General features: G+C 46.2%; 1 protein-coding gene across 1 annotated transcript in view; it reads left to right on the plus strand.

The window, feature by feature from the left end:
* Positions 1-15,104, plus strand: part of raver1 (ribonucleoprotein, PTB-binding 1) — an 18,360-nt gene extending 3,256 nt beyond the window's left edge. Inside the window, exons 2-14 of the mRNA XM_072675012.1 lie at positions 75-141; positions 630-1,099; positions 4,621-4,812; positions 4,976-5,096; positions 5,694-5,788; positions 7,118-7,220; positions 7,314-7,516; positions 8,739-8,823; positions 8,905-9,047; positions 10,100-10,171; positions 11,175-11,297; positions 11,647-11,712; positions 13,314-15,104. Coding sequence (XP_072531113.1) covers positions 75-141; positions 630-1,099; positions 4,621-4,812; positions 4,976-5,096; positions 5,694-5,788; positions 7,118-7,220; positions 7,314-7,516; positions 8,739-8,823; positions 8,905-9,047; positions 10,100-10,171; positions 11,175-11,297; positions 11,647-11,712; positions 13,314-13,460 — 1,887 coding nt within the window. The 3' untranslated portion in view covers positions 13,461-15,104. The remainder of the gene's footprint in view (positions 1-74; positions 142-629; positions 1,100-4,620; positions 4,813-4,975; positions 5,097-5,693; positions 5,789-7,117; positions 7,221-7,313; positions 7,517-8,738; positions 8,824-8,904; positions 9,048-10,099; positions 10,172-11,174; positions 11,298-11,646; positions 11,713-13,313) is intronic.
* Positions 15,105-23,265: the final 8,161 nt, after the last annotated feature.

Consider the following 23,265-nt stretch of genomic DNA (forward strand, 5'->3'; position numbering starts at 1 on the left):
ATATTAATGTAGTCAGATTACCCCCCCGTCACTTCAGTGTGTTCCCCTAATGCCTTACTTTTCTTATTTTACAGGAAGTGCATGAGCTCTTGAGCAACTACGATCTGAAGTACTGCTTTGTTGACAAGTACAAAGGAACAGGTACGTCCCTCACCCACCGACAGCCCAGCCCAGCTGAGAGAGTGCTTCAGTAAGACGCTAGCAAGCGTCCCTCTCATTTAATCTCGTTTACGTTATGATTAATCAGTGCAGCGACGTGCAGCCGACCAGTTCCTCTCATAGTTTAATGTTGGTGCAGATGAGGTGTCGCCGTCTCAACGTTCAGGTTTTGGTGCTATATGATGCCCATGGGTGAGCTTACTCCTCAGAGAAAGCCATGCCTGCGTCCCAAACCACACACTCCTATACTTTGCTTAATACATTAATGAGCTCCTTTTCAAATGGTGGTGCACTCTTAGTGTGAGGTTTGGGACACACTTATTTATTATTATTGTTTTACAGTATCAGCCTTTCTGACCACAAGACAGGATAACGGACCCACATCAGAGTTTTAGATTAACTGTGTTAGAGGTGTACAAGTACAATCTTGTGCTCATCTGATCTTACTGCTGCTGTTTCATTTCTTCCAGCCTTTGTCACGCTCCTAAACGGCGAGCAGGCCCAGTGCGCGATCAAGGAGTTCCACCAGCATGTCCTCCGGGACCGGGAGATCTCTGTGCAGCTTCAGCCCACGGACGCTCTGCTCTGCATCGCCAACCTACCCAGAGCCTTCACGCAGCAGCAGTTTGAGGAGCTGGTCCGGCCCTTCGGGAACCTGGAGCGCTGTTTCCTGGTGCACAGCGCCTCTACCGGCCACTCCAAGGGCTATGGCTTTGTGGAGTACATGAAGAAGGACTCGGCCGCCCGAGCCAAGTCGGAGCTGTTGGGGAAGCAGCTCGGCTCACGCATGCTGTACGTGCACTGGACGGAAGTCGGCTCGCTCACCTACCCCATGCTGCACTCGCGCTGCCTCTGTGTGGACCGCCTACCTCAAAGCCTCCTCACCGCTCAGGACCTTCGCAGCGCTTTGGCCAACACACCTGCTCCAGTTTTCTGTCAGGTAAGAGTGTTGAGGGTGCCTGGCTTCCTGTTTGGGACAGGTGGGGTTGGTGGCTAACTGGACCTTGTGCTTTCTGGGCAGTTATTTCCCTTCACACAAGACCAGAAATACTGGGGAGCCGGTTGGCTCTTTAGGTTGAAGGAAGGGGCTTTATCTGTAACTACTCTCTCAGAACTGCTGTGTAACACTGCAGAGTCATATTAGTGTAAAATCCTGTAGTATTACTCTACCGCCTCCGCCCACATGCTGCTCCACCTTCAGATCAAGCTTCTGCAGCTCTCACACTGTCCAGAAATGCATGTGTAAAGTATCCTTTAGTGGTGGCTTTCCTCCTCTGATCAGAACTATTTATAACACATTGATCAGTCATCATACCCCCAAGACTCTGTAATGAGTTTAAGGTCCTGGAATGACTCGTATTAAAGTAGGGCTGCAGAGACTTGCCCCTGATGAAGTGGGCTGATGTGACACTGCCACAGTGTCTCGGCCCAACAGCTTTCTGGGAAATCCCTGAGGACTATACAAATATTGCCCTTCTGCCCAGGTGAGGTAAATACTCCCTTTCTCGGGTCTTCTGGGATGTCTTGTCCTCTTAGTCTGAATTTCTAAATTGGTTTCTATTTCTTCTGGAGGTTTGATCCACAGCAGCAGGTGCAGGGTTGTTGCTTACTGTTCGCCTGGAAGGGTTGAGGGGGAGAAGTTCTGGGATTGGGGAATTGAACCTGGCGGGCAGCAGCGGTGCATGAAGCACAGTGAGAAGTGACGACTCTGCTTGCTGGCAGGTGTTTACAGCTCAAAGCCCTGCATACTGTCTAGTCCACTACTGTTCCATAAATAAATTAGTATATATTAATAAAGTATGGGCCAGAGGGATAAACACCCTGGAGCTGTGTTCTCTGGAATGATGGTGGAGCTTCATCCAGTGCTTTTGGGATGATCCAACATCCTTACCTCACCAAAGTCTTCTCTGGACAGTAGAGACAGTTACTCCAACAGAAGCAGGAGAAACGAGTGAATGAGTGGGTGTCCCAATACTTCTGTCTGTGTTTAGTTAAACTCTGGTGACCGGCTGGTGTTTTGGATGGTCTGTTCATGTTTCTAGTCTGTTTTATTTTAATATAGTCGTTAGGACAGATGTCTTGGTGTCTAATGTTTAGACACTAAATGGACACACGGGTCTCTCTCACTATACCAGTGTTTCTCACCCTGCAGTGTCATACGTTCCCTGCTCCCAACACTTGATTCAGCTGATCAGCTCAGTATCCAGTCCTTTCAGAGTGCAGGGGTCCACTCTGCCTCCAGTTGCAGCCCTGTTCGGATTGGTTGGTCTGGGCTGGTGCTGCTGCGAGTTTAAGTGTGTAGCGCAATGCTAATGACGGAGTAAAGATCCAGAGAAGCCCTCGCAAAATGGAGAATTACCCCAGAACCCCATCTAAACAATCCCCTCCATCTAGGGTTCTTCATTGATTGGCTCTGGTTAACACCAGTGTCTCGCGCTAGATGTGGAAACCCTGAAGAGCCGTCTTTGGTAGTTGATTTGATGTTTAGTGGAAATGAAGGATTAACGCTTTACAGCAGAGCAGATTGATAAATATCTGAGCCTTTGAGCTGTCTGCAACTCATAATAAATATATTGATTATAACAGTAAAATCATGTGAATAAATGGGAGGATCCGCTGTTCTGCTGTCTGGGTTAGTCTGCCTGTTAACTTAATGTATATGAACATACTGCTTTGTAATGCTTTGCGTAGATGTTGAGTATTTTTTTTTTTTTTTTTTTTTTTTTTTATCATTGGTCAGAAGGTCAGTTTAAAGAACATAATTATTTAATGGTTTGGGCTTTAGAGGGTTAAAATACTGATCTGGTGTGTTGGTGCTTCCAGCAGTTTGGAGAACATTCAGGAAGATGCTTGATTAAATTAACGCTTAACCCTTTTCCTCTCTTAATGAGATGCCTGCCCTGTGCTGGAGGGCCGGGTGCACCGCTTGACCCTTTCAATGATGATTCAATGATTCCACACTTTCACTGGAGGTCAGTTTCGTTTCTAGGCCCCTGACCTTTGCCCTGCTTTTCCTGAGGCTGTTCTGAGCTTCTATAGGGATGAGCATGGATGGTTTCTATGGTGAAGACCACCTGACTGGGCCAGGTGCTGTCGGTCAGCAGGCCTCTCTGGCCTGTGGGTCTTTCTGGAATGAGAAAGAGCAGCTCCCTTTTTCCCCCTCATGTTAAAACATTGACCACACGTGCATCAATACAGGTGTTCTCCGGCTGGTGGGTTTGTGAGAGTGGAACCTTTCAGAGCTGCTTCTGTTCTGGTACAGTGGTCTTTTGAGGGGGGTGGACTTGTCCTCCTAAAGTAGGGCTTCCTGGAAAAACTGGAGGTTGGAGACTTTTCCAGTCATGGGAAGACCTGGACATTGCTGGAAATGGTGGGGAGATCCTGGAGAGGATGCTGCTTATATTATTATTATTATTATTATTATTATTATTAACAACTGGTACTGATGAGAAGGTTGACCCTGATGGGCTTTTAATATTTTGTTATGTGGAAGTCATTGTAGATGTCCTGGAAAGAATGGGGGTCGTAAATATGTCATGATCTCACGAGCTTGTTTACGTGGATGCTGTGTTCAGGGGTTGCGTTAAGGAGGTTGAAGATTATTGGGCCTCCACCATATTTTCACACCATGTTCACGCTGCAGGACCTGCTGTGACACACAATGCAAATTTATTCAAATTAAACATTTTTGCTGCTTGATGGAAAATGAAAGCTGGGTAAATTTTGACCTCCACCAGGAGGGTGATTATCTACCCAACATCTTTCAGTCTTCACTAATTGAGTTCATTATTCTTATTCATTTATTATTTAAATAAATGTCTCAGAAAAAGCAGTGTCTGTTACTAATAGCCTGATATTGTGCGGCCGCCATTACTTTCATTATTCTTTCCATCACTACTATTGACTGGCTGCACACCAGAGCAGTTCAGCAGTGTAGGTGGTTCGGTGACTTATCAATAATCCATAAATAGTTCTGATCAGAGGAGGACGGGTCGGGTCCCCCTTGTTGTGAGTCTTGGTTCCTCCCAAGGTTTCTTCCTCCAGCTCTGAGGGAGGTTCCTAGGCTCTAGGTCCTCACCGGGGGGGGTCTCTGTTTAGTGTGGGGTTTAATCTTTTGCTTAACTGGATTCCTGTAAAGCTTCTTTGCAACCTTACTTGCAAAGCAATTAATAAAAAAACAAACAAAGCTAAACTAATACATTTAAGTTGTGGTACACTTTACAGTGCAGCTGAGCAATGTGTAACATGGGTTGACCAATAAAATGAATGATCAATATTAGCTGTAAAATGAAGGAATCACGTTTATAGCCTTTTTACTGCAGCTTGATGCAAAACACAATGGTGGAAACATGGAAACGATAGTTGGGCGTGGAGTAATGCTAATCGAGTAGTGAGTAATCAATATGGGCTGTTTTTGGGCCTCCTTTGCTTTGCCCTTCTCACTCTGGTGTATCTCCTCAGCTCGCTCAGGGACAAGATGGCAGTTTCAGACGCTTTGCCGTTCTGGAGTATTCCTCCCCAGAGATGGCAGAGGAGGTGCAGCGCTTAACTGATGGAAGGCCTCTAGGTGGCGCTCATATCCGTGTCTCCTTCTGTGCACCAGGACCACCAGGCAGGAGTATGCTGGCAGCTCTCATTGCTGCTCAGACAATGGTACAGCAAACCAGGCTCTTACTAGAGTACTTGTCCACCTGGTAGCATCTCTTCTTTTTATTGACGTCTCGCTCTCTGTCTCGCTCTCTGTCTCGCTCTCTGTCTCGCTCTCTGTCTCGCTCTCTGTCTCGCTCTCTGTCTCGCTCTCTGTCTCGCTCTCTAGGCTTTAAACAGGGGGAAGGGTCTCCTCCCTGAGCCTAATGCCATGCAGATCCTCTCTGGCCTGAGCAACCCTGCCACCCTGAAGATGCTGTTGGCACCTCTCAACCAGGGACACAAACAAGGTAACACTTCTGTCTGCAGTGTAGATTATCAGAGGACTAGTGTAGTGATGCACTGTATGGACAAAAGTATTTGGACACCTGTTCATTCATTGTTTCTTCTAAAATCAAGGATATTAAGAGCTGATTCTGCTTCTGTTGGAGTAACTGTCTCTACTGTCCGGCGAAGAAGACTCTCTACTAGATTTAGGAAGAGCATTGCATTGCTTTCGCCAATGAGAGTGTTGGTGAGGTCAGGATGGAGGATAATCACCATCCCACCTCATCCCAAAAGTACTGGATGGAGCTCCTCCACCATCATTCCAGAGAACACAGTTCTTCCACTGCTCCACAGCTCCTCAATGCTGGGGGGCTTTATACCCCTCTACCCCACGCCTGGCATTATTAGGCAGCATGGTGCCAATAGGGTCATGATGTTGATCTGCTCCTGCAGAGAGTCCTATTCTATTGGCAGTACTTCTCTACAGAGACTAGACAAGCTGTGTGTGTGTGCATTTGCACATGTCGGCAATAGTTGCAACTTGGTAGCAGAATGCTTTAATTGAAAGTGGCGTCCACAAACATTTGGACAGTGTGTGATTAACTGCTCTTTGTGTGCAGGTCTGCTTGGTGTGGCCCCGACAATGCCCCTCCTGGCTAATCCGGCTCTCTCCGCAGCTCTGGTGCAAATGCTGCTTCAGAACCAAGTCCAGCAGGTACAGACTGACCATTCATCTCCTGTCCTCCTTCTGTTATCTCCTTCAGTATTCAACATTCTACTCCTCACCCTCCCTTCCTGTTCTCCCTTCTTAGCAAGCCCTTCTAGGAAATCCCCTTCTTTGGGCACAGGTTCTGCACAGTAAAGAAGGCCGCCTACCACCTTGTGTGAGTGGTCCGTGTGAGTGTGTGGTGTGCTGTGAGTTCTTAGGAAGAAGAAGCTGTGCTCTAAACCTGACAGCTGCAGCGTCTCTGGCCTCTTAATACTAGACCTACCTTTTTAGGAGCGACTAATGCAGTTTCTGGTCGTTAAGGATGTACTGGTACTTGGAACCCATGGTTCAGTACACGCCAGGGTTTGGACCTCTGAGTTCAGTGTGATGTGGGGGGGAGTAAAGGACCCTTTTCTTTATGAATTTTATTTCTGAAATGGAAAGAAGGATCACCTCAGGCCAAGCTTAGACTGACCGGTAGAGTAACACTACAGGATTTTACACTAATATGACTCTATGGGTTCTGCAGCGTTACACAGCAGTTCTGGAGAGAGGTTCTCCTCCTGCAGCTCCATCACCAAACCTCCATAGTGCAGTAGCAGCAGCAGTGCTCCGGCCCGGAGTGGGAATGACGGAGACGCCCTTCTCCCTGTTCCAGCCAGTGGAGCATCAGCCTGATCCTGAAGCTGCTGGTTTTTAGATATAGTGGATGTAGATGTTGACCCATCAAAGCCAGGGGTTTAAGGATCAGTGAGAAATTAATCTGTGCTGTGACTCTCACTAAACTCCTTTTCACTAAACCTCACATTTAACCGCTCTTAGCAAGTCCTGTCAGAGTGCAGCGGTGTGTTACAGCAGAGTCCAGGAAATGTGCAGGACCAGGGTTGAGAAACCACTCCCTTGTGTTGTAAATAAGGGTCGTTCCAGGAGCTGATGACTGTGTTCATGATGGGTACCTCAGTCCTGGAGGAGCAGTGTATTGCTGATTAGGGGTATAAGAATACATATAAGAAGGGAGGGCCATATAAGAAGGCCAGTGACCTGAGGTTTTAACCCTCAGCAGGTTCTCTAGTGTGGCTAAAGAGCTGATGAATGGCTCCAGTCTTCTGGTTTCTGGTAGTTTTCCTTTAGTGTGCTTGTGGTTACACCAGCCGTTGAGTTTTAAAACCCAGGAGGGGTTCCAACTATTCACCTCTTTGTCTTCTGTTCACCAAACAGCAGATTAGGTCTCCATGACCTTTGAAGGGTTTTGTTTGCAGTGGTGCTGTAGTTTGTGCTATCCATGGAGGTGTGCTCCGTCCTGGAGATCTCACGGTTGTGGTTTCTGATCAGCAGGCTGGACTGTTGGGTGAAAACCCTCTGGCTGCTCTCCCTTTACAACAAGGCCTCAACGTTCTGGGAGATCTACCTCATGCCATGACGAACGTGCTGCCCCAAGGTACGGTGCTGAACGCTGGAATCTGTTGGCGCTCTGTATCAGGGGTTCTTCATTCTGCTGACCTGTGCTTTGTGTCTTGTGGATCTAATTCAGGTGCCATGGCTCCTGGTCTGGGTCTGCAGACCGAGGCTTTAGGACCCATAAAGCCCTCGTCCCTGGGCCGGCCGCTAGGGAGGGAGCCAGAGTCTCCCACCACGCCGGTTACCTTCCCACCAACCCCCTCTCCTGCACTACAGGGTATGAGCATACCTCTTCTGGGGAATCTGCTTGGAGGTGATGGGTCCAGTCTTTCAGTGGTGAGTCTGGAAAGTCTTTATAAAGGGGGGGGTTATACCATTGTATTTATTGGTGACTGAATCTCAGCTCTTCGTTCTAAGCATGGCTGCATGGCTTCCTGTATGTCTGTTTTCTGTGCTTCTGAAAGAAAGATCAAGGTCTTGCAGCTCTTGTTGCTATAGTTACTCATTATTTAGGAAAATGTGGCATGGCACTGAAAAGTAGACGTCAAAAAAAATAACCTCATACAAGAGTTTTATTCACTTATCAAAGTGAAACGCTTGTGGTGGTTCTAATTTTTCTTATGTTCCAAAAAAGTCAATTAAATTTGCTCTTTTAATCCCGGTCACGTGGAGGAGGAACGAAAATGTGGTTTCTGAAACTGCAGAGGCTAGGGCTGGGTGATATGACTGGAAACACAACTTTGTTCAACAGATATTGTGATTGTTATCCTATATAAATATATTAAAGTATAATGTTAAAATATCAGTGTTTAGTTCTAGCAAACGCAGCATCCTGGATATTTAAATAGTAAATATCTCATTTTAATAATAAACAGGTCTGTTGCTCTATGGGTGATATTTCACTGACTCTGCAAACTGCTCAGAATTGAGATGAAGTCTTGCTGCTCCTTTATTTATGATGTTTCTCCACTGTAATCTGCAGAAGTATCCTCTTTATTTATGTAGCCCTTTTCTAAAACACAGTGCCTCACAGTGGAGGCACAGTAATAAAAGAATTAAAAGAAAATGGTCAGTTTTCTACACAAGAACCAAAAAAACAAAACAAACCTAATCAGTGATCAGAGTTGGGAAATGATGCCGCCGTTTTGGTGCCTGAGCTGCAAAGGCCCGGTCCACCTTAATTTTGCTTTGGTTTGGGGAACCCAGTGGCCCCTGGTTTAGAGACCTTTAGACCTCGTGTTGAGGGAACACTAAAGCTCAGTGATGTATCCAGAGGTCTTATTATGTAAAACCTGGAGACTCCGCTAGTGTTTAAAAGAAGTGTCCACACAAACAGCCCATGTCTGTTTTGGACGTCTGCACACAGATGGTAACCTGCGTACTCTGTACAGAATTATAAAAAATGCATGTTTTTAATACATTTTATTAATAAATGAATAATTGCCCTAGTTGAGTCTACGTCCTGCACCGATTTAAGGCATTGGCTACGTCTGAGCAGCCTATTGTCAGTTAATTTAATCTGCGCCCAAGGTTTGATTCTCTCCCTCTCTCTTTGAAGTCGTCCCTACTGGGAGATCCACCCAAAGATATTGGAGTCTCCTCAAACCCTTTTCTGAGCACGCCCAGCATATTCCCATCCTCCGGTAGGTCCTGCGTCAGTTCTTCTACTGCCCTCATGATCCTCAAGCTCTCTTGTAATGTGACTGTCCCCTGTTCCTCTGTAGCTGCAAACTCCAGGCCCCACCCATACCGGAAGAGGCAAGCGCTGGGTGGTGCGTCAAGCCAGCGGCCGCTCCAGAGCATCCACTCCAATTATAGCCTGCGCTGCCAGGACTCCTATGCACCAGAGTTCCCATCACTACACCAGGTTTGTGGACCAATTTAAAGGGCCAAAGACCTTGGATCCCCAAACAGCAGCTTTACATGAAGTTATTCAGGCTCGTGTTGGAGTGTTTCTAATGATCCGTTCCTCGAAAAATTCTGACGCAGTGTAAAGAACCACTGCCAGATTCACATTATAGGGAAACTGGGTTAATGGAGGTGTCACGACCTCCATCACGACCTCCACCATCGCTGTTTCTCTAAGCAATACAGCCACTAGAGGGCAGCTCAGAGTAGTCAAAAGTTTGACTATGGGCGTATGGTGGACTTTGAGAGCAGGGAACTGGGGCCTGCATAAAATGTGTTCATTTACTGCTGAAGTCACGTATTCTGCTGCAAACACCTTCCGTACATTTGATTTTAGAACTGTTTAGAGTAACAAATTAGACTAATGAAAATAGAATTACTGTATGCTAATTTAATTTAATTGCTATTTTACAGTGCTAAGGGTTTTATCTGGGAGACCCAGAATGTACCCCCAATTCTAGAGTGAAGCATAAACACTACAGAATTATACACATTAACATGCTCTACACTTTTGCACTGAAATGATGATAAAGGAACATTTCTGATATGGGTAAAGGTTTGAGAACTGTAGCTTTAAGAATGTGACTGTTTTTGGAAAACCCAAAGTAAAATGATCAATATAGACTCTTTAACAGCTCTTCACCCCTGTCCCCTCCTTCACACTTGAACCTGGGACATTTTGATGGTCTTATAGGTAGTATTCAGGATGTCCTTTGCGCCTGCAGTAGTGGATGGGGATCCACACGTTTGTATTGTATATACCTGAACCCAAAAGCTCAACATCCCTTACCTTAATGCACTCCTGCCGTCTCGTGAAAACCTGGCTGGAGAAGTAAGCTTGCTTGGCCGACCGCCGTGCTGCTCTTCAGTGCAGAAGCAGCCAAACACTTATTTTTTTGGTCGGTTTTACCAGCATTTCCACCGCCCCCTGTTTTTAATAATGATAAAGCTGTGTGTGAGGTACATGGAAAGCTCTGGTGTGTGTGATGCTTATGTGAGGCCTTTCTGCAGGACCCCCTCTCTCAGCTTTATGAGCAACAGGAGGCTCTGGACAGCACAGGACCCTCGGCCTATGGCATGCAGGTATGGGCGCTCTCGTGTGTGTGTGTGTGTGTGTGTGTGTGTGTGTGTGTGTGTGTGTGTGTGTGTGTGTGTGTGTGTGTGTAATGTAGAAAAACTGATTGCTGCAAATAGTCACACAACACAGTGCAGACTAGAACGTGTACAGGCAGACGGAGCTCTGAGACTGTAGTGCACAGAATGATCATACTATGTTATTGTGGAGGATCATCCAGAAAACGGAGTGCTGAACAGGTGAGGGAGGTACTCTAGCAGCTACTTCTAATAAATTAGTCATTGCGCAGTAACTGCAAAAGAGTCCAATAACAGTGATGTAGTATTTGGTGCAAAAATAGCAGTTAGTCCAAAGCAGTGATCTTGCACATGGTTACTTACTCACTCTCCATTGTGTTTTTTTTTTTTTTTGTTTGTTTGTTTTTTTTTTTTTTTTTTTTTATTGTAAGCACAGTTTTGCCTTGGTTGGATCTAAACTTTCATGATTTTAGAGGCATTAAAAACTTGAGCTGTGGTTTGGAACAATTTTGGATCTGCAGCTTTCTCTGGAATAAAGAATTGTGCTGATTTAGGGCTGATTCAGTTGGGTACTGATGCCAAATTTTATTATTTATTTAATTTAATTCTATTTTAAATGCGGTTTAAGTTTAAAAACTGATTTGCATCTTTAATTAAAGTATATTAACACTGATCAGACGGCAGTCAAAGGGGATCCACTCAATTTCTGAAGGTTTAACGTTTACATGTTTAGAGCACGTAATCTTCAGCCAATCCTAAAGAGCGTACTTGTTGAGCACTAGACAGTATTGGACTGGGATTTATGGGTTTTGTGCATCTTCGCAGTCCCACTAGAAACTGAGCAGGAGGATGAAGTTGGTGGATGTCCCCTTAATGAAGAGCTGCAGGAATGAGGGCTGATTAGCGCTGCAATAACCAGCCGTTCTCCTGCTGGCGTGCTAAATGGCTCTTGTTGGTAAAATGAAGCCCTCTGTGTTTAATACTGTATCCACAGCTCTCTGGCCATTCAAGCTTCAGCGAGAGAGCCTCTCCCTTCAACTATCCCGCCAGCCCTCCTGGGTCCTCCTACTTCAGCTTCGGAGCTCCAGGCAGCATACCCTCCACCCAGCTCAATAAGGTACGGTGTACTCGCGACCCTGGGCCGTCTCTACAGCCGTGCTGTTTACTGCTTCAGGAGGGCCTGCGGTGCTCAGGCCTCAGACGCCGGCTCCCTCTATTGATACTTCCTGCACACTGGATACCCTCTATTGATTTACCTCGAGCCGCCGATACTTCAAGGTTACAAGGTTGTTTTAAGGAGAAAGGACTATGTAGATTGATTTTAAGCCCAAGGGTGTAAGTTGGCCCTTGTTCCCCAAATTACTGAGGTCAGCCTAGAACTGTCTGAGGTTGATCTGACTGGCCTGGTTGATGTTTTGCTCTGTTGTGCTTTTTTGTTTGATTTCATGGTTGGTTTTTTCCACCAGGCTGTGGGAATGCCTCCTGTGACTCACTCCAGTCTATTCTCTGCAGCACCTGGGACTGGGCTGAAGGTATGGTGTTTATGGTTACTCATGGTGGACAGTATGGCAACGACAGCACAGTATTTAAAGTGATGTTCATGCAGTACGATCCCAATATTGACATATGAAGTGCATCAGTAGCAGCAGGTTCCTAAGCCCTGCTGTCCAAACGCTGTTCTGTACGGAGTACCGGAAATCTGCCCTGCGTCCAGATAAGCTGGTCTAACTAGTCCAACATCCCTTTTACTACAGTGTTCCTAATGGGGCTGTAAGAAATAATATTGATATAGGGAAGTATTACGTAGGCCTGTAATGGTTTTTATGATTAATTGCCATGAGGACTATTTTTATGCTGATATGTAAAACACATTTACGAAATTTCATTGCTCTATTCATTTGAAATTGGAATATCAAAGTTTAAAATCAAACAGGAATAATATAACCACTCTTAAACAGTGGACGTTCCGGCTTGTTTACGTTAATGGACGATGAGCGCCCATTCTGCTTAAAACCAGAATCGACCCGCGGTGGACAAACGTGAGTGAGGTCATCTCGGAGGTGTTACCACTGTCCTGTAAAGATGGCGCGATGGCCTGCTGTGCTGTTAGTGGCTGTGTTCTAATACTCACTGTACTGAGTGATGTGTGTCCAGTTAGTGGTGCCAAGTCTTTACTCTGCCAGAGAAGAGCCTCCTGGGGAAGCAGTGTTTGAGTCTGGTGGGGTAAAAAACTGCCTGTGGTTTCTTTCTGAACACCTAGCAGCTTCCAGCACGGTGGTGCTGCAGGCTCACAAGGTCTGGCCATGGAGCACACATGGTGACCCCCTCCACAATGGACTCAACACATGCATCGGTGTTTGTCTTATCTGTAGCCTGTATTCTAACATATGATTCGCTTGAGTAAAATGTGTGGAGGACATTATGGTGTGATGGTTTTTCAGTCTTGGATTTGTGCCGTTTATCTGAGGTTAACATGCGTGCTGAACTGTGGGAGATTGGTGATCCGGACACCTGCCTGTCGCAGGCTGGTCTGTGTGTACAGCGGCTCCGTTGCTGATGGATTGGTCACTGCATGCACTGCACCCTCTTCCTATCCTGTAGACGGCCCCATTTGCTCTGTCTGAGCTCCGCTAGAACTTGATCGAGGTCCTGTCTGTATAATTGTACAAGTGTAATTATTGATGACGTAGTATTACCAATTTAGATGTAAAGATTGGGGTCACAGTGGTTCACTTGGTGGTGTTTAAACCCTGACCCTGTTGTACTCTCTTCAGATCCTGCTGTTCTGATTGGATGACGTCTATTTTGCTCAGATTTGATGCAGGTGACGTGGGTTTATAGTATCAGTGTATAAATCGTGTCCTCTGTATTGTGATGCACAGAACAGCAGGTTTATGCCTGTACACAGCCCTACTCCTTAAGCACTGATGCACACTCGGAACAGTGTTGTGGATATTGTATGAAGTAATCACCCACCCCTAATAGCTAAGGGATCATTCTGCATAGCTGCCCCTGTAAGCTTTCAGTGTCTGTACAATACTTGAACTCTAATCAAAGGTTGGTCACCACCCAGGTGATGGCTGTATTCACCATGTAACCTCACTGACTCCTCCTCTTCCTCTGTCTGCTTTAGACTCCCATCGGAGGGCAGAAGCGTCTCTTCTCACGTTTGATCCCGTCTCCAGAGCCCAGTCCAGAAGGCGGCTACGTGGGCCAGCATTCTCAAGGGCTGGGGGGTCACTACGCTGACTCCTACCTGAAACGCAAGCGCATCTTTTAACCCCCACGCTCAGCGGCTCTCCCTCTCAGGAACCCCTGCTGAAGGACGGAGACTGATCTAGGTGGAAGCCCAGCGGGGACCTCAGGAGGGGCTCTGGAGCTCAGCCAGCCTTTGTTTTGTTTAGTTTTTTTATTTAATTTTTTGCATGCCAGTCAATGGGAGCTTTGTTTGTGAATATGATTTTCAGTGTGTAAATTAAGTTTCTTTTTAATTTTTAATTAGCTTTTCTTTTTAATTTGCCTTTTAAGTTCTTTTTTTGTTGCTGGTAAAATGCGATGACTGCAGGTACCTCACAAAGGAAAAATCCTTTCTCTGTTAGTCAGTCTTTTTTATTATTATTTTTTAATTATTTAATTTTTTCCTTCTATTTCCTCCCCTACCCTCACTCACTATCCTGTTGGCTTGTTTTGTGTGTGTATATAGTTGCGTAGCATTCTTGCTTGGACTCCCTTTTTCTCTTATGGGTCTTGGAAACCTAGGCAGCCTCAGCCCAGCCGGTTTTAAAGTAGTCTTAGGCCAAGCGAGCTGTGTTGGCTCACGTTGTCACGGTCTTCATCACGTTAGCTGCGTTATCAGTGTTCAATCGCCCTGCTCCTACAGCCTCGGCTCCTCTGGCGACAGGTCCTCCACTTGGCACCATGTGTGCATCAATCCAGCCCGGTTCCCTCCACCCTCCCTCCCTGCCTCCCTCCCCAGTCACACGGCCAGGTTTTCTGCACTGCTTGTTGTTGTTGTTTGTGTTGCACTTGAGGGACGCGAATCACTTTAAAATTTGCCTTCCTCACCTGTCAGGTCTGTCAGTTTCAGAGTTTCCTCTTCTTCCTCTTGCCATGTTTGTACCCTGTTTGTTCAGTCTGCAGTTTTGCTGTTGCAAAGTGCTTAGCATCCTCGCCCACAGGTCCCTTTCCCCTTTATGTGGAGAGATGTTGTTCAGAGAGCCGCAGCCGAGACCGGGTGAGCCCCGTCTGTCCGACTCGCCATCAAACCACTTACTCACTCGCTTCCATTATATCCAGCAGAGTTGCTGCTCTTCTGCAAACCAGTAGAGGGAGCAGTCTAGCTTCAGCTTTAGGGACACCCGGTTTTGCTTGCTTTAATACGGGAACAGCTGACCGTCTGGAGCAGGGCGGACCGGTGCTCAGACATGACCTTTTTTCTTTCTTTTTTTTTTTTCCCTTATAGCTGTAATGTACAGCTCTTCCTCCACCTAGAGTTCAGTGGAGGAGGAGCTGTCGCTGACTGGAATGTGATTGGAGTATCATTTGAGTAATAGATGTGTGATCGCTATTTAATTTGATTGACATTTTGATTGTGATGACACAATACCTCTGGCTTGTGCTGCAGCTCATGATGGAACCAGTGACTGCTCTTGTCCACTGCACCCCTCTCTTCTCCCTCTGTGAGCCTGAGCTCTATTTAATCTGTTTAATTGCTGTGTACATACTCGAGCTTGATTATTCTTTGGAGTCCTTTTTCCTTCCTCTAAACTGTAAAGAGATTGAAAGTGCTGCTGTTTGTATGAGTGTGTGTGAGGGTGTGTACGAGCGTGTGTGTAGTTTTGAGTGAGATTGTGCAGTGCAGCATCTATCTGGGTGCGGATGAGTTCACACGTGCTGTATGGACCAAGAGGTGCTGCTGTGTACAGTGAGGTTAAAGACCATTTCTCATCTGTTTAATCGATGCTCAGCAAGTGCTCCGTTTCTGTGACCTGTGTTTGAGCAAGTAAATGTTATTTAAGTTGACCCACGTCTCCTTCTGGTCTTTTCTCTGGTGGTTGGGTCAGTCATGCAGACCATATGACTGACTGGGGTTCTTATTTATTTATTTTTATCATTATTCTTGCCACAGGCCTGTAGTTACAGTTTGAAATTGGGGGTAAATCTTATGTGTCTTAATGAGCACAATCCTGAGTCAAATTGAGGTTCTAAATATGACAGTAATCCTGTGCTGTTTAGCTAAACCTATGAGCCAGTCTCATGCTCTCAGGTCTGAGGCTCTATCCTCTAAACGGGTGGATTTGAGCCTCAGTCAGCTGGAGCTCGGCCTGTGCTGTGGTGTTCAGCCTGCTAGCTAACTTCTCCAAGCCTGGATGACCCGCTATGAGTCCAAACCCAGCAGAACTGGCCTTTCTGTTCCTCCAACACCAGTCAGCAGCTGCTCTGGGCCATCTGATACTCAGTGGAGCTGCAGCTGAACATCCATTCCCACAGAATCTGATCTGAGAGCCACAGGGGTGCAGCGTGTCGGAGCTGTTGGACTGCAGCAGAGGAGCAGCAGATCCCTTAAAGATTTAGCTCAGTTACTGACCACAGTCCAACATGGCGGCGGCGGCGGTGGCGGCGGCGGCTGCTGCACTGGGGAATATGTGGACGCTAATGCTACACGCTAAACCTGGCCTGTCGGCAAGCACTGAACTTGCCCACTGTGTCCAGCCCCGCTGCAGAAGCATCTGCTGCAGTTTATTGGGTGACAGCCAGTGGTAAAAGAAAACACTGCTTTAGGCTGACTGTAAATACATACAAGAAAGCTGTGTAAGGACAAAAGTATAGGGACATCTGCTCATTTGTTTTTCCTGAAACCAACAGAAGTAAAGATTCAACTAATCCTCCTGGCAACACTCCAAAATATTAGAAATTTGTTAGAATTAGTCCTACACTAATATCCTTCCAAAAATATTCATGCTGTATAGCTAGTCCATCAGACTCTTCTGAAAACATGCGCTGAGCTGACCAACGGGCTGGAATGACCATCAGCTTAGACCCTCTGAAAGCAGCTACCAGTAAAAGCTGTTCTTTCTGCAGGAGCTTCATTCATTAACTGTCATAAAAATTCATTACATCCTCTTTAATCACAGATCTTATTATCCTGTTATTAACAGACAGCGCTCAGTGTGATGAAGCTGATATGAACATGTAATAAGAGTTTAATTATGTCATAGTAAACTGATGTAATTATGTAGGTCATAACTAATATAGCTGGTATGTACAACTGAGCTGTGGACGTGTGGACTGACCAGTGGCTCTGTGGTGATTAAGGGGTTAACAGCAGGAAAAAGAGGTGGGGGGGTTAGAGGGGGGACCTTTTGTTCAACGTGACTGTTGTGCTTTTTAAGGCCTAATGGAGCAGTCGGAGTCTCTCCCCTCAGTGAAAGTTGTTTATTGTCTCTGGTGAAGAGGCTGATGAAAGCTCCGTGCTGAGGAGGAGGACAGGCCGGGCGGGAGCTGGATTTGGCTGCTTAGTAAAGGCCATCGCAGCGAGACCTGGCTGCCTGGGAAAAGTCAGCGCACACCATGCTGTCAGCACCAAAGGTTGAGATTTCCAGATTGAAGTTTCTCCATCGATAAAGTACCGAACCCTCCGAGATTCTGCGTCTCCACAGACTGTGGAAATGCCATCGCCAGGCTCGTCAAACCAGCAGCACCGAGGCCTGTTTTGAAGTGAGCGGCGTCTGGAAGTCGGGAGGGAGAGTGCTGACATTACAGCTCCAGAGAGGAGAGCGAGGGGAACGCCGACCTTTTCTGGAAATGAGTTTTAGTTTAAAAAGAGGACACGGGGGACACATCACCGTCCACCGGAGTTAGGAGGTTGCAGCCGGGGGCTTCGAGTAGGCCTAATTTGTAGGACTGCAGCTGGGTGGGGGGGTGGGGAGTTAAATGACTAAAATAATGCAGCTACATAAATAAACATTAATACATTATTCAATACTAATATTAATAACCAATGTAACCAAATCTGCAGCTTTCAGTTCAGCTCAGGAGTCTCAAGAAAATACACTTACATATACTTTTAATTTTAGCAGCTTTTATACATTTTGTAAAATTATGCCAAAAAATAAATATGTAAATCAGTCATCATAAAAATCCTCTACTTATCTGCACTCTTCAGTCCTCCTGCTGTGTTCAGCAGTCTCTAACTGTGGGATTTGATTAATGAGAGAACTCTTCCTACCAAAAAACAAAGACCAGGACTAACGCTGAGCTTTAGACACATGAACCTTCAGGCACTAGGACTGTTTTATTTACAGTAAGAGCTCCTCCTCCCTGTTCTCCTCTCCTGAAGATCTGACCTGTGTGTCTCTCTGCTGGTAGAAGCTGAACTTTAACATCAGCTGAGCTGAGATCTACCTGTAGATCCTGTGAGGAGATTTTAGGACTGTTGGACTCTTCTTTATTCATCCTGAGCTTCTGCTGCTGGGCTGATCTTGCTGGGATGGTCTGATCTGGTCATGTTGGTCAGCTGTTCCTCTTGTAGATGATTTAGTGAACAGTGAAACAGCGGCTGATCTCTAACTGTTCTGAGATCAGTTTAAAGCCCTTCCCAGACTCCTCTGCATCTCCACCCTTCTTCCTGAAGGCCTCAGAGAGCTCTCTGGATCTGAGCATGGTGATCTTCTTCACCCCTCACTTCAACCATCAAGATCAGACCAGACTAAACGTCTGAGGTTTAGATCACACAGACTCCTCCAGAACAATCCTCTCCAACCATGTTCTGATCATCTGCAGCTGATCTTCTGCTCCTGGTTCTGATTCTACACATTAGAAGGAGTGATAAATGTGGGGGTGAACTTTCTCCTCACGGGAAAATGACATTTCTATTAATTCTGTTTAATAAATGATGATTAAAGACAGTTCTTCAGGTGTGAGTTTAGTTAGATCACCTCCATCTCTCAGTGCTGATCACATGAAGATCAAACGTCCAGATCTTTAAATAAGTTTTAAAAGGATTTCATGGGGAGTCCTCATTTTTATAATGTTGTAGAATAAATTAATGATATGCTGTTCTGTGATTAATCACTTTCCCACGCTTGGTTTAATAAAACACTGTTTAAATCAATGTGATCACAAAATACTTTAATTTCACCAAATAAAAAAAATTATAGTAATAAATAAATAAATAAATAAAGATGGGTTGACTTCAACATTTCAACATTTACAGCTTTTCATGCCTGATTCAAAGCTTTATTGTCATAGGCACAGTAAGGAAACTAGTTTCCCTGTAAAATGAAATTCTTACTTTGCTGCCCACATTGGATGTCATAGAATAAAAAGTATAAATATAAATAGACAAATAACAAGGATCAAAAATTAAACATGCAGAGAATATATAAAATAAAATATAAAATGTAAACAATTTAGAATTATACAGGCTATATACATTGTGCAGGTATGTGCTACATTAGTTACATTGTAACAGTCTGTAGTAAAGTGGTGTTTGTGCAAAATGAGCTGAAATATAACCATACAAGAACAGTTACATGTGCAAAACGATGTGTGCAGCTGTATGCAGACACAAACAGTCAAGTACAGTAGTGCAACTATTCATGTGCAAAATGATATGAGTTAGTGCAATTGTTATAAATACAGTGATGAGTTAGTGCCTGGTAGAAAAAGTCACAGTTTGAGAATACACTTCATTAAAGGTCTTTGATGTATCATGTAGAAGCTGTTCTGAGATCTGATCAGTCATTGGACACCACACATTACTGCACGTGGCTATTTGTTATTGAAGTCATGTGCCCAGGTTTGTTACAGTAGTGTTCACATCTCTGTGTTGGAGATGATCAGGAGGACTGACAGTGTTTCAGGATGGGTTTTGGATGGTTGGGTGGTCAGACCAGGCCTCTCCCCAGCACACACAGACTGCACCTCTGTGCTGCACTAAAGTGGACGGGTCTCCAGCGTTCACACCCACAGTGCTCACAAATGGAGGCTAAGAGTTTGTTGGACTGGGGATTTGGGGATTTGGCTGTGGATGGAGCTGCGCGAACCTTGTTTACCCTCCCGTGACTTTCACAGTGACTTTGCTCCTTACGTCCCCTGTGGCTTTCACCCTTTCATACCGCTGAAGGAGGTGGTAAGGGCCACTTACATAGCTTCTTAGCTAATGAGGTTAATAAACTGCCGTGATTGGTGGACCGCTGCCAAGGCAGTTGTTGATGAAGGCCTAATGAAGAGGACACGTCTCAGAAAATGAGGGAAATGCTTACAGAATCAGAAAGGTCACCAGAAAGGGCAAAGTACCATCTGTAATCTTTAATGCAGCATCTTTCAGTCCTGCTGACCTGTACACTGTACTAAACACCTGCTTCAGAAAGTGGAACAGTGTGTATCTGCAGATGGTGGAATAGTGAGAGGTCAGTGGATGGAAGTGAGAAACTGTGAAGCTCAAACTCTGCTGCTCCTCCTTCAGAAGAACCTCCAGCAGAACCAGAACAGAGCTGGAAAACAGGCCGATTCCAAAACCCCCAAACTGTTACATCACAGTCCTGACTCGTTATAATTACACCCCAATATTTACATAAACTCCGCCCACTAGAGGAAGCTGTAGTCAGAGCTGGAGAGGCTGTAAAATGCGACGGCGTCTTCAGGAGAATATGGTGGTGTTGATACTGGAGAGCAGCTCATCACCTCCAGACTCTGCTGGTTATGGGAAGACGGGTTCCTACAGGATCCAGGTCCCGTCACCACGGCTTTTCCTGTGCTAGTCTCCAAAGAACAGCTCAAACCCGGCACGCCATAAAGAGAACGTCTGCGCTAGGCTAAAAGCTAATGCTAGCTTGTTCCAGCTCTTCTCTCGATCGTCCGCTCCCTCCAAAACTAACTGGACTCTCTCAGCTGAACCAAACTGGAGCTGAACTCACACAGAAGGGAAAGATAAACCCAGGGAGGGGTGAGAGGAGGCTAGGCTACAAGCTAACCGGCTACAATCTCCTCAGCTTGCTAACAGCACATCGCGCTGAGAGGACACAGTGAGAGGACAGCAGCACTATCCGGTAAGACCCGGGATAATTACAGTGTTTTTGTTACAGTTCTTCTGTGAGCTGTCGGTGTCGTAAACCAGCCAATCAGAGCAGAGGTTTTTGTTTTAAGAAGGTTTAAAAGGAAACTGTGGTTCATTCTGAGGTGAAATAACAGGGTGGTAAATAGGGTTGTAGAACCATCAAACAAAATCACACCCTTACTATTTATACATCAACTACGACCAGAACGTAACTAAATGGCTAATTAATAAACCATGATTTAGATAATAATCAAAGCATAGACCGCTGTAGGACAGGGGGGCGCCTGGGCCAGGCCTGGAGACCACAGCAGCCGTAAATGGGGTTAAATTGCGGTGCGTTTTAATAGGCTGTCTCTGACCGCAGATGGAGAGCGTTGAGAGAGAGGCGTTGGGGAGAAGCAGGTTTAAAATGCACGTCCCCTCAAAGCCTTGTTATTGTGTGTCGAGGAGGCCCGCTCTCAGCTCAGATCCCTGTTGCTATAAATGTCTGTGATTGTTCCTAGACCTGGGAGCACCGTTGCCTGTATCCTGGGGGCTCCCGGAGGGGAACCAAAGGCAGCACAGTGGACGATTTGTCAGACACATTTAGATTTCTGCCTTTCATATTTTTTTCCCTTCTCTCTCTCCACCCACACAGTCACCCCGCACCGTTGGTGTTGACTCAGAAACCTGCATGCAGAAACCTGTGATTTTCCAAAATACCCACTGGAGAAGAGCCGTCGCTGAGCCAAACTGAAGCGAATACGGTTCCGGAATAACCTACATCATTCTTCTTATGGAAAACGAAGCTCGTCTCGCATGAATCATCAGCCGAGCTCAGGCTGTTCTGCCCGCGGGCGTTTGATGGTAAATACATGCGCTAATGCTGGCCAGGGTCATTTTGCCCTCAGCACCAATCTGTGTGTGTGTGTGTGTGTGTGTGTGTGTGTGTGTTAGATGATGGACTATTAGTGAGTGAGAGTGGATGTTAATAGGGTAGGGTGAATGGGCAGTTGTGGGGAAACAGGCCAGGCGTGCGGTCACCCTGACACTCGACCCTGTCTCCAGCTCCATCAGATCTCATCTCCTCAACATCTGACACTCAGGCTTTCACAGTTTCTCCAATCCAATTAAAGGCAGATCAGACAGCCGGAGAGTGCTCGGCTCGCCACTGCTGGAAACCACAGACGGCCTGATGGTTCCCCGGTTCCGTCAGGGCCACTCTGCTCCTTCACACACGCAGTATAGGATTCGTTTGGGGACGGGAGGGGAGGGAGGGGGGAGTGGTTAATGGACTGGCAACCACGATGAACTAAGTGTTCCAGTCTTTTATGCAGCCTTGGAGCTAAAGGAGATCTGCTAAATGCAGACTCCCTCCATCACAGGCTATTTTTGGTTTGCTTTTTTGTGAAAGTGCAGTAACTATGGCGAAGAAGCTGCCTGGGAACGATTAGTGTGGCCCGCTCAGCGCTCAGCGCCGCAGACACGTCCAACTATCAGTGTCATCGTTTACCGACTTACCCAGCTGACCGCCAGTGTGGGAGAGGTTGGGTAAACACTATTCAATGTCAGGACAACGTCTAATACCAACGTCCATTTGATGTCCAAACCCAGCGACTGGCAGCCGTTCATTCACCACCCCTACCATCAACACCACCGCGGTCACACATCCATCAAACTGGGCAACCAGCTGCAGTGTTAGATAGACGTTACACTGTGGTTAGAAACCAGTCACTTATCCATCAAACAGCACTGGGGCAACATCAATGATGGATAAGTGACTGGTTTCTAACCACAGTGTAACGTCTATCTAACGCTGCAGCTGGTTTGGAGCCCAGTTTGATGGATGTGTGACCGCGGTGGTGTTGATGGTAGGTGTCGCTGGGTTTGGACGGCAGCTCTTAAACTAAAGTCGGTCCGATGTTAGAGGCCAGCAGCGTTCTGACGTCAAACTGACGTCCGGTGCCTGCTGGGTAGAAACATGGGAGCATGACCCCGACACCAGCCACACACAAACCCTCCCTCACCCCTTTACACGCCGGCCCATTCCTCACTGTCAGCAGAAAGGTAGGGATTAATATTTCATTCCCCCTCCCTCCTCCTGCCACCTCCTCCCTCTGCCTCCCTCCTCCTCCTCCCACCTCCTTCCTCCTCCTCCCACCTCCAGGGAAAAACAGGGAGGATCCGGTTCCCAGCATTCCCTGACACGGAGACTACGGTTGGCGATGGGTGAGCGCACACACTCAGGGCTTTTCTTGGCATCACTCGGGGAGATTAGCTTTCATGTTTGTCGGTGTGTTTTGGGGAGGGCTGGGAAGCAGAGTGCACTCAATAATACAAAGCAGTAATGAGAACAGAACGGAAAAAGACTCCCTAAACAAGTGTGTTGCATCACCTTCCTGCAAAGCAGACTCCTCTCATCGCCCTGCTGCAGTGCTCCAGGTCTTCATCATTACAGTTTAATATAATATACAGATCTGTACACGGCCTTAGTCTAAAAATCTGAGTGGAGGTTCTCCATCACTGTGTTCATCATTAGAACATCTCCAAAGTTCTCCTCTCTCATGGAGTCTAGTGTTATTTAGAGTTCTCCTCAGATCAACACCTGGTTTGGTGGTAAATCAGGGCTTAATGATGGTAAATCAGGTGAGCTGCTGCTGCTGCTGCTGATGGAGTTGAACACATCCTCCACGCTGTGCTGGCTGGACTGGGGGGCGTCCAGGAGAACCCTGGAGGACCCCGAGCTCTGTTCTTCAGACTAGCTCACCGACAAGATCTCACTACTTTCTTTCTTCAGAATGAGAAGCTCTTGTTTCTCCTTTTTACTGGATTCATGTTCAGCTGCTTTATCTGTTCCGATGAGATCTGGAGCTTCTACAGTAGGACCCTCTCACTGCTGAACTCTGAACAGGACTGTATGTCATCAATGTCACACACAAACCTTGTATCTCCAAACTGGAAACTTTACAGTCAAGTTCAATTTATTTGTGTATTTTTTTAAAATAAATTGATATTGTCACAAAGCAGCTTTACAGAATTTCAGAAA

Source organism: Salminus brasiliensis, chromosome 3 (genome assembly GCF_030463535.1).
Source record: "Salminus brasiliensis chromosome 3, fSalBra1.hap2, whole genome shotgun sequence".
Lineage (NCBI taxonomy): Eukaryota > Metazoa > Chordata > Actinopteri > Characiformes > Bryconidae > Salminus > Salminus brasiliensis.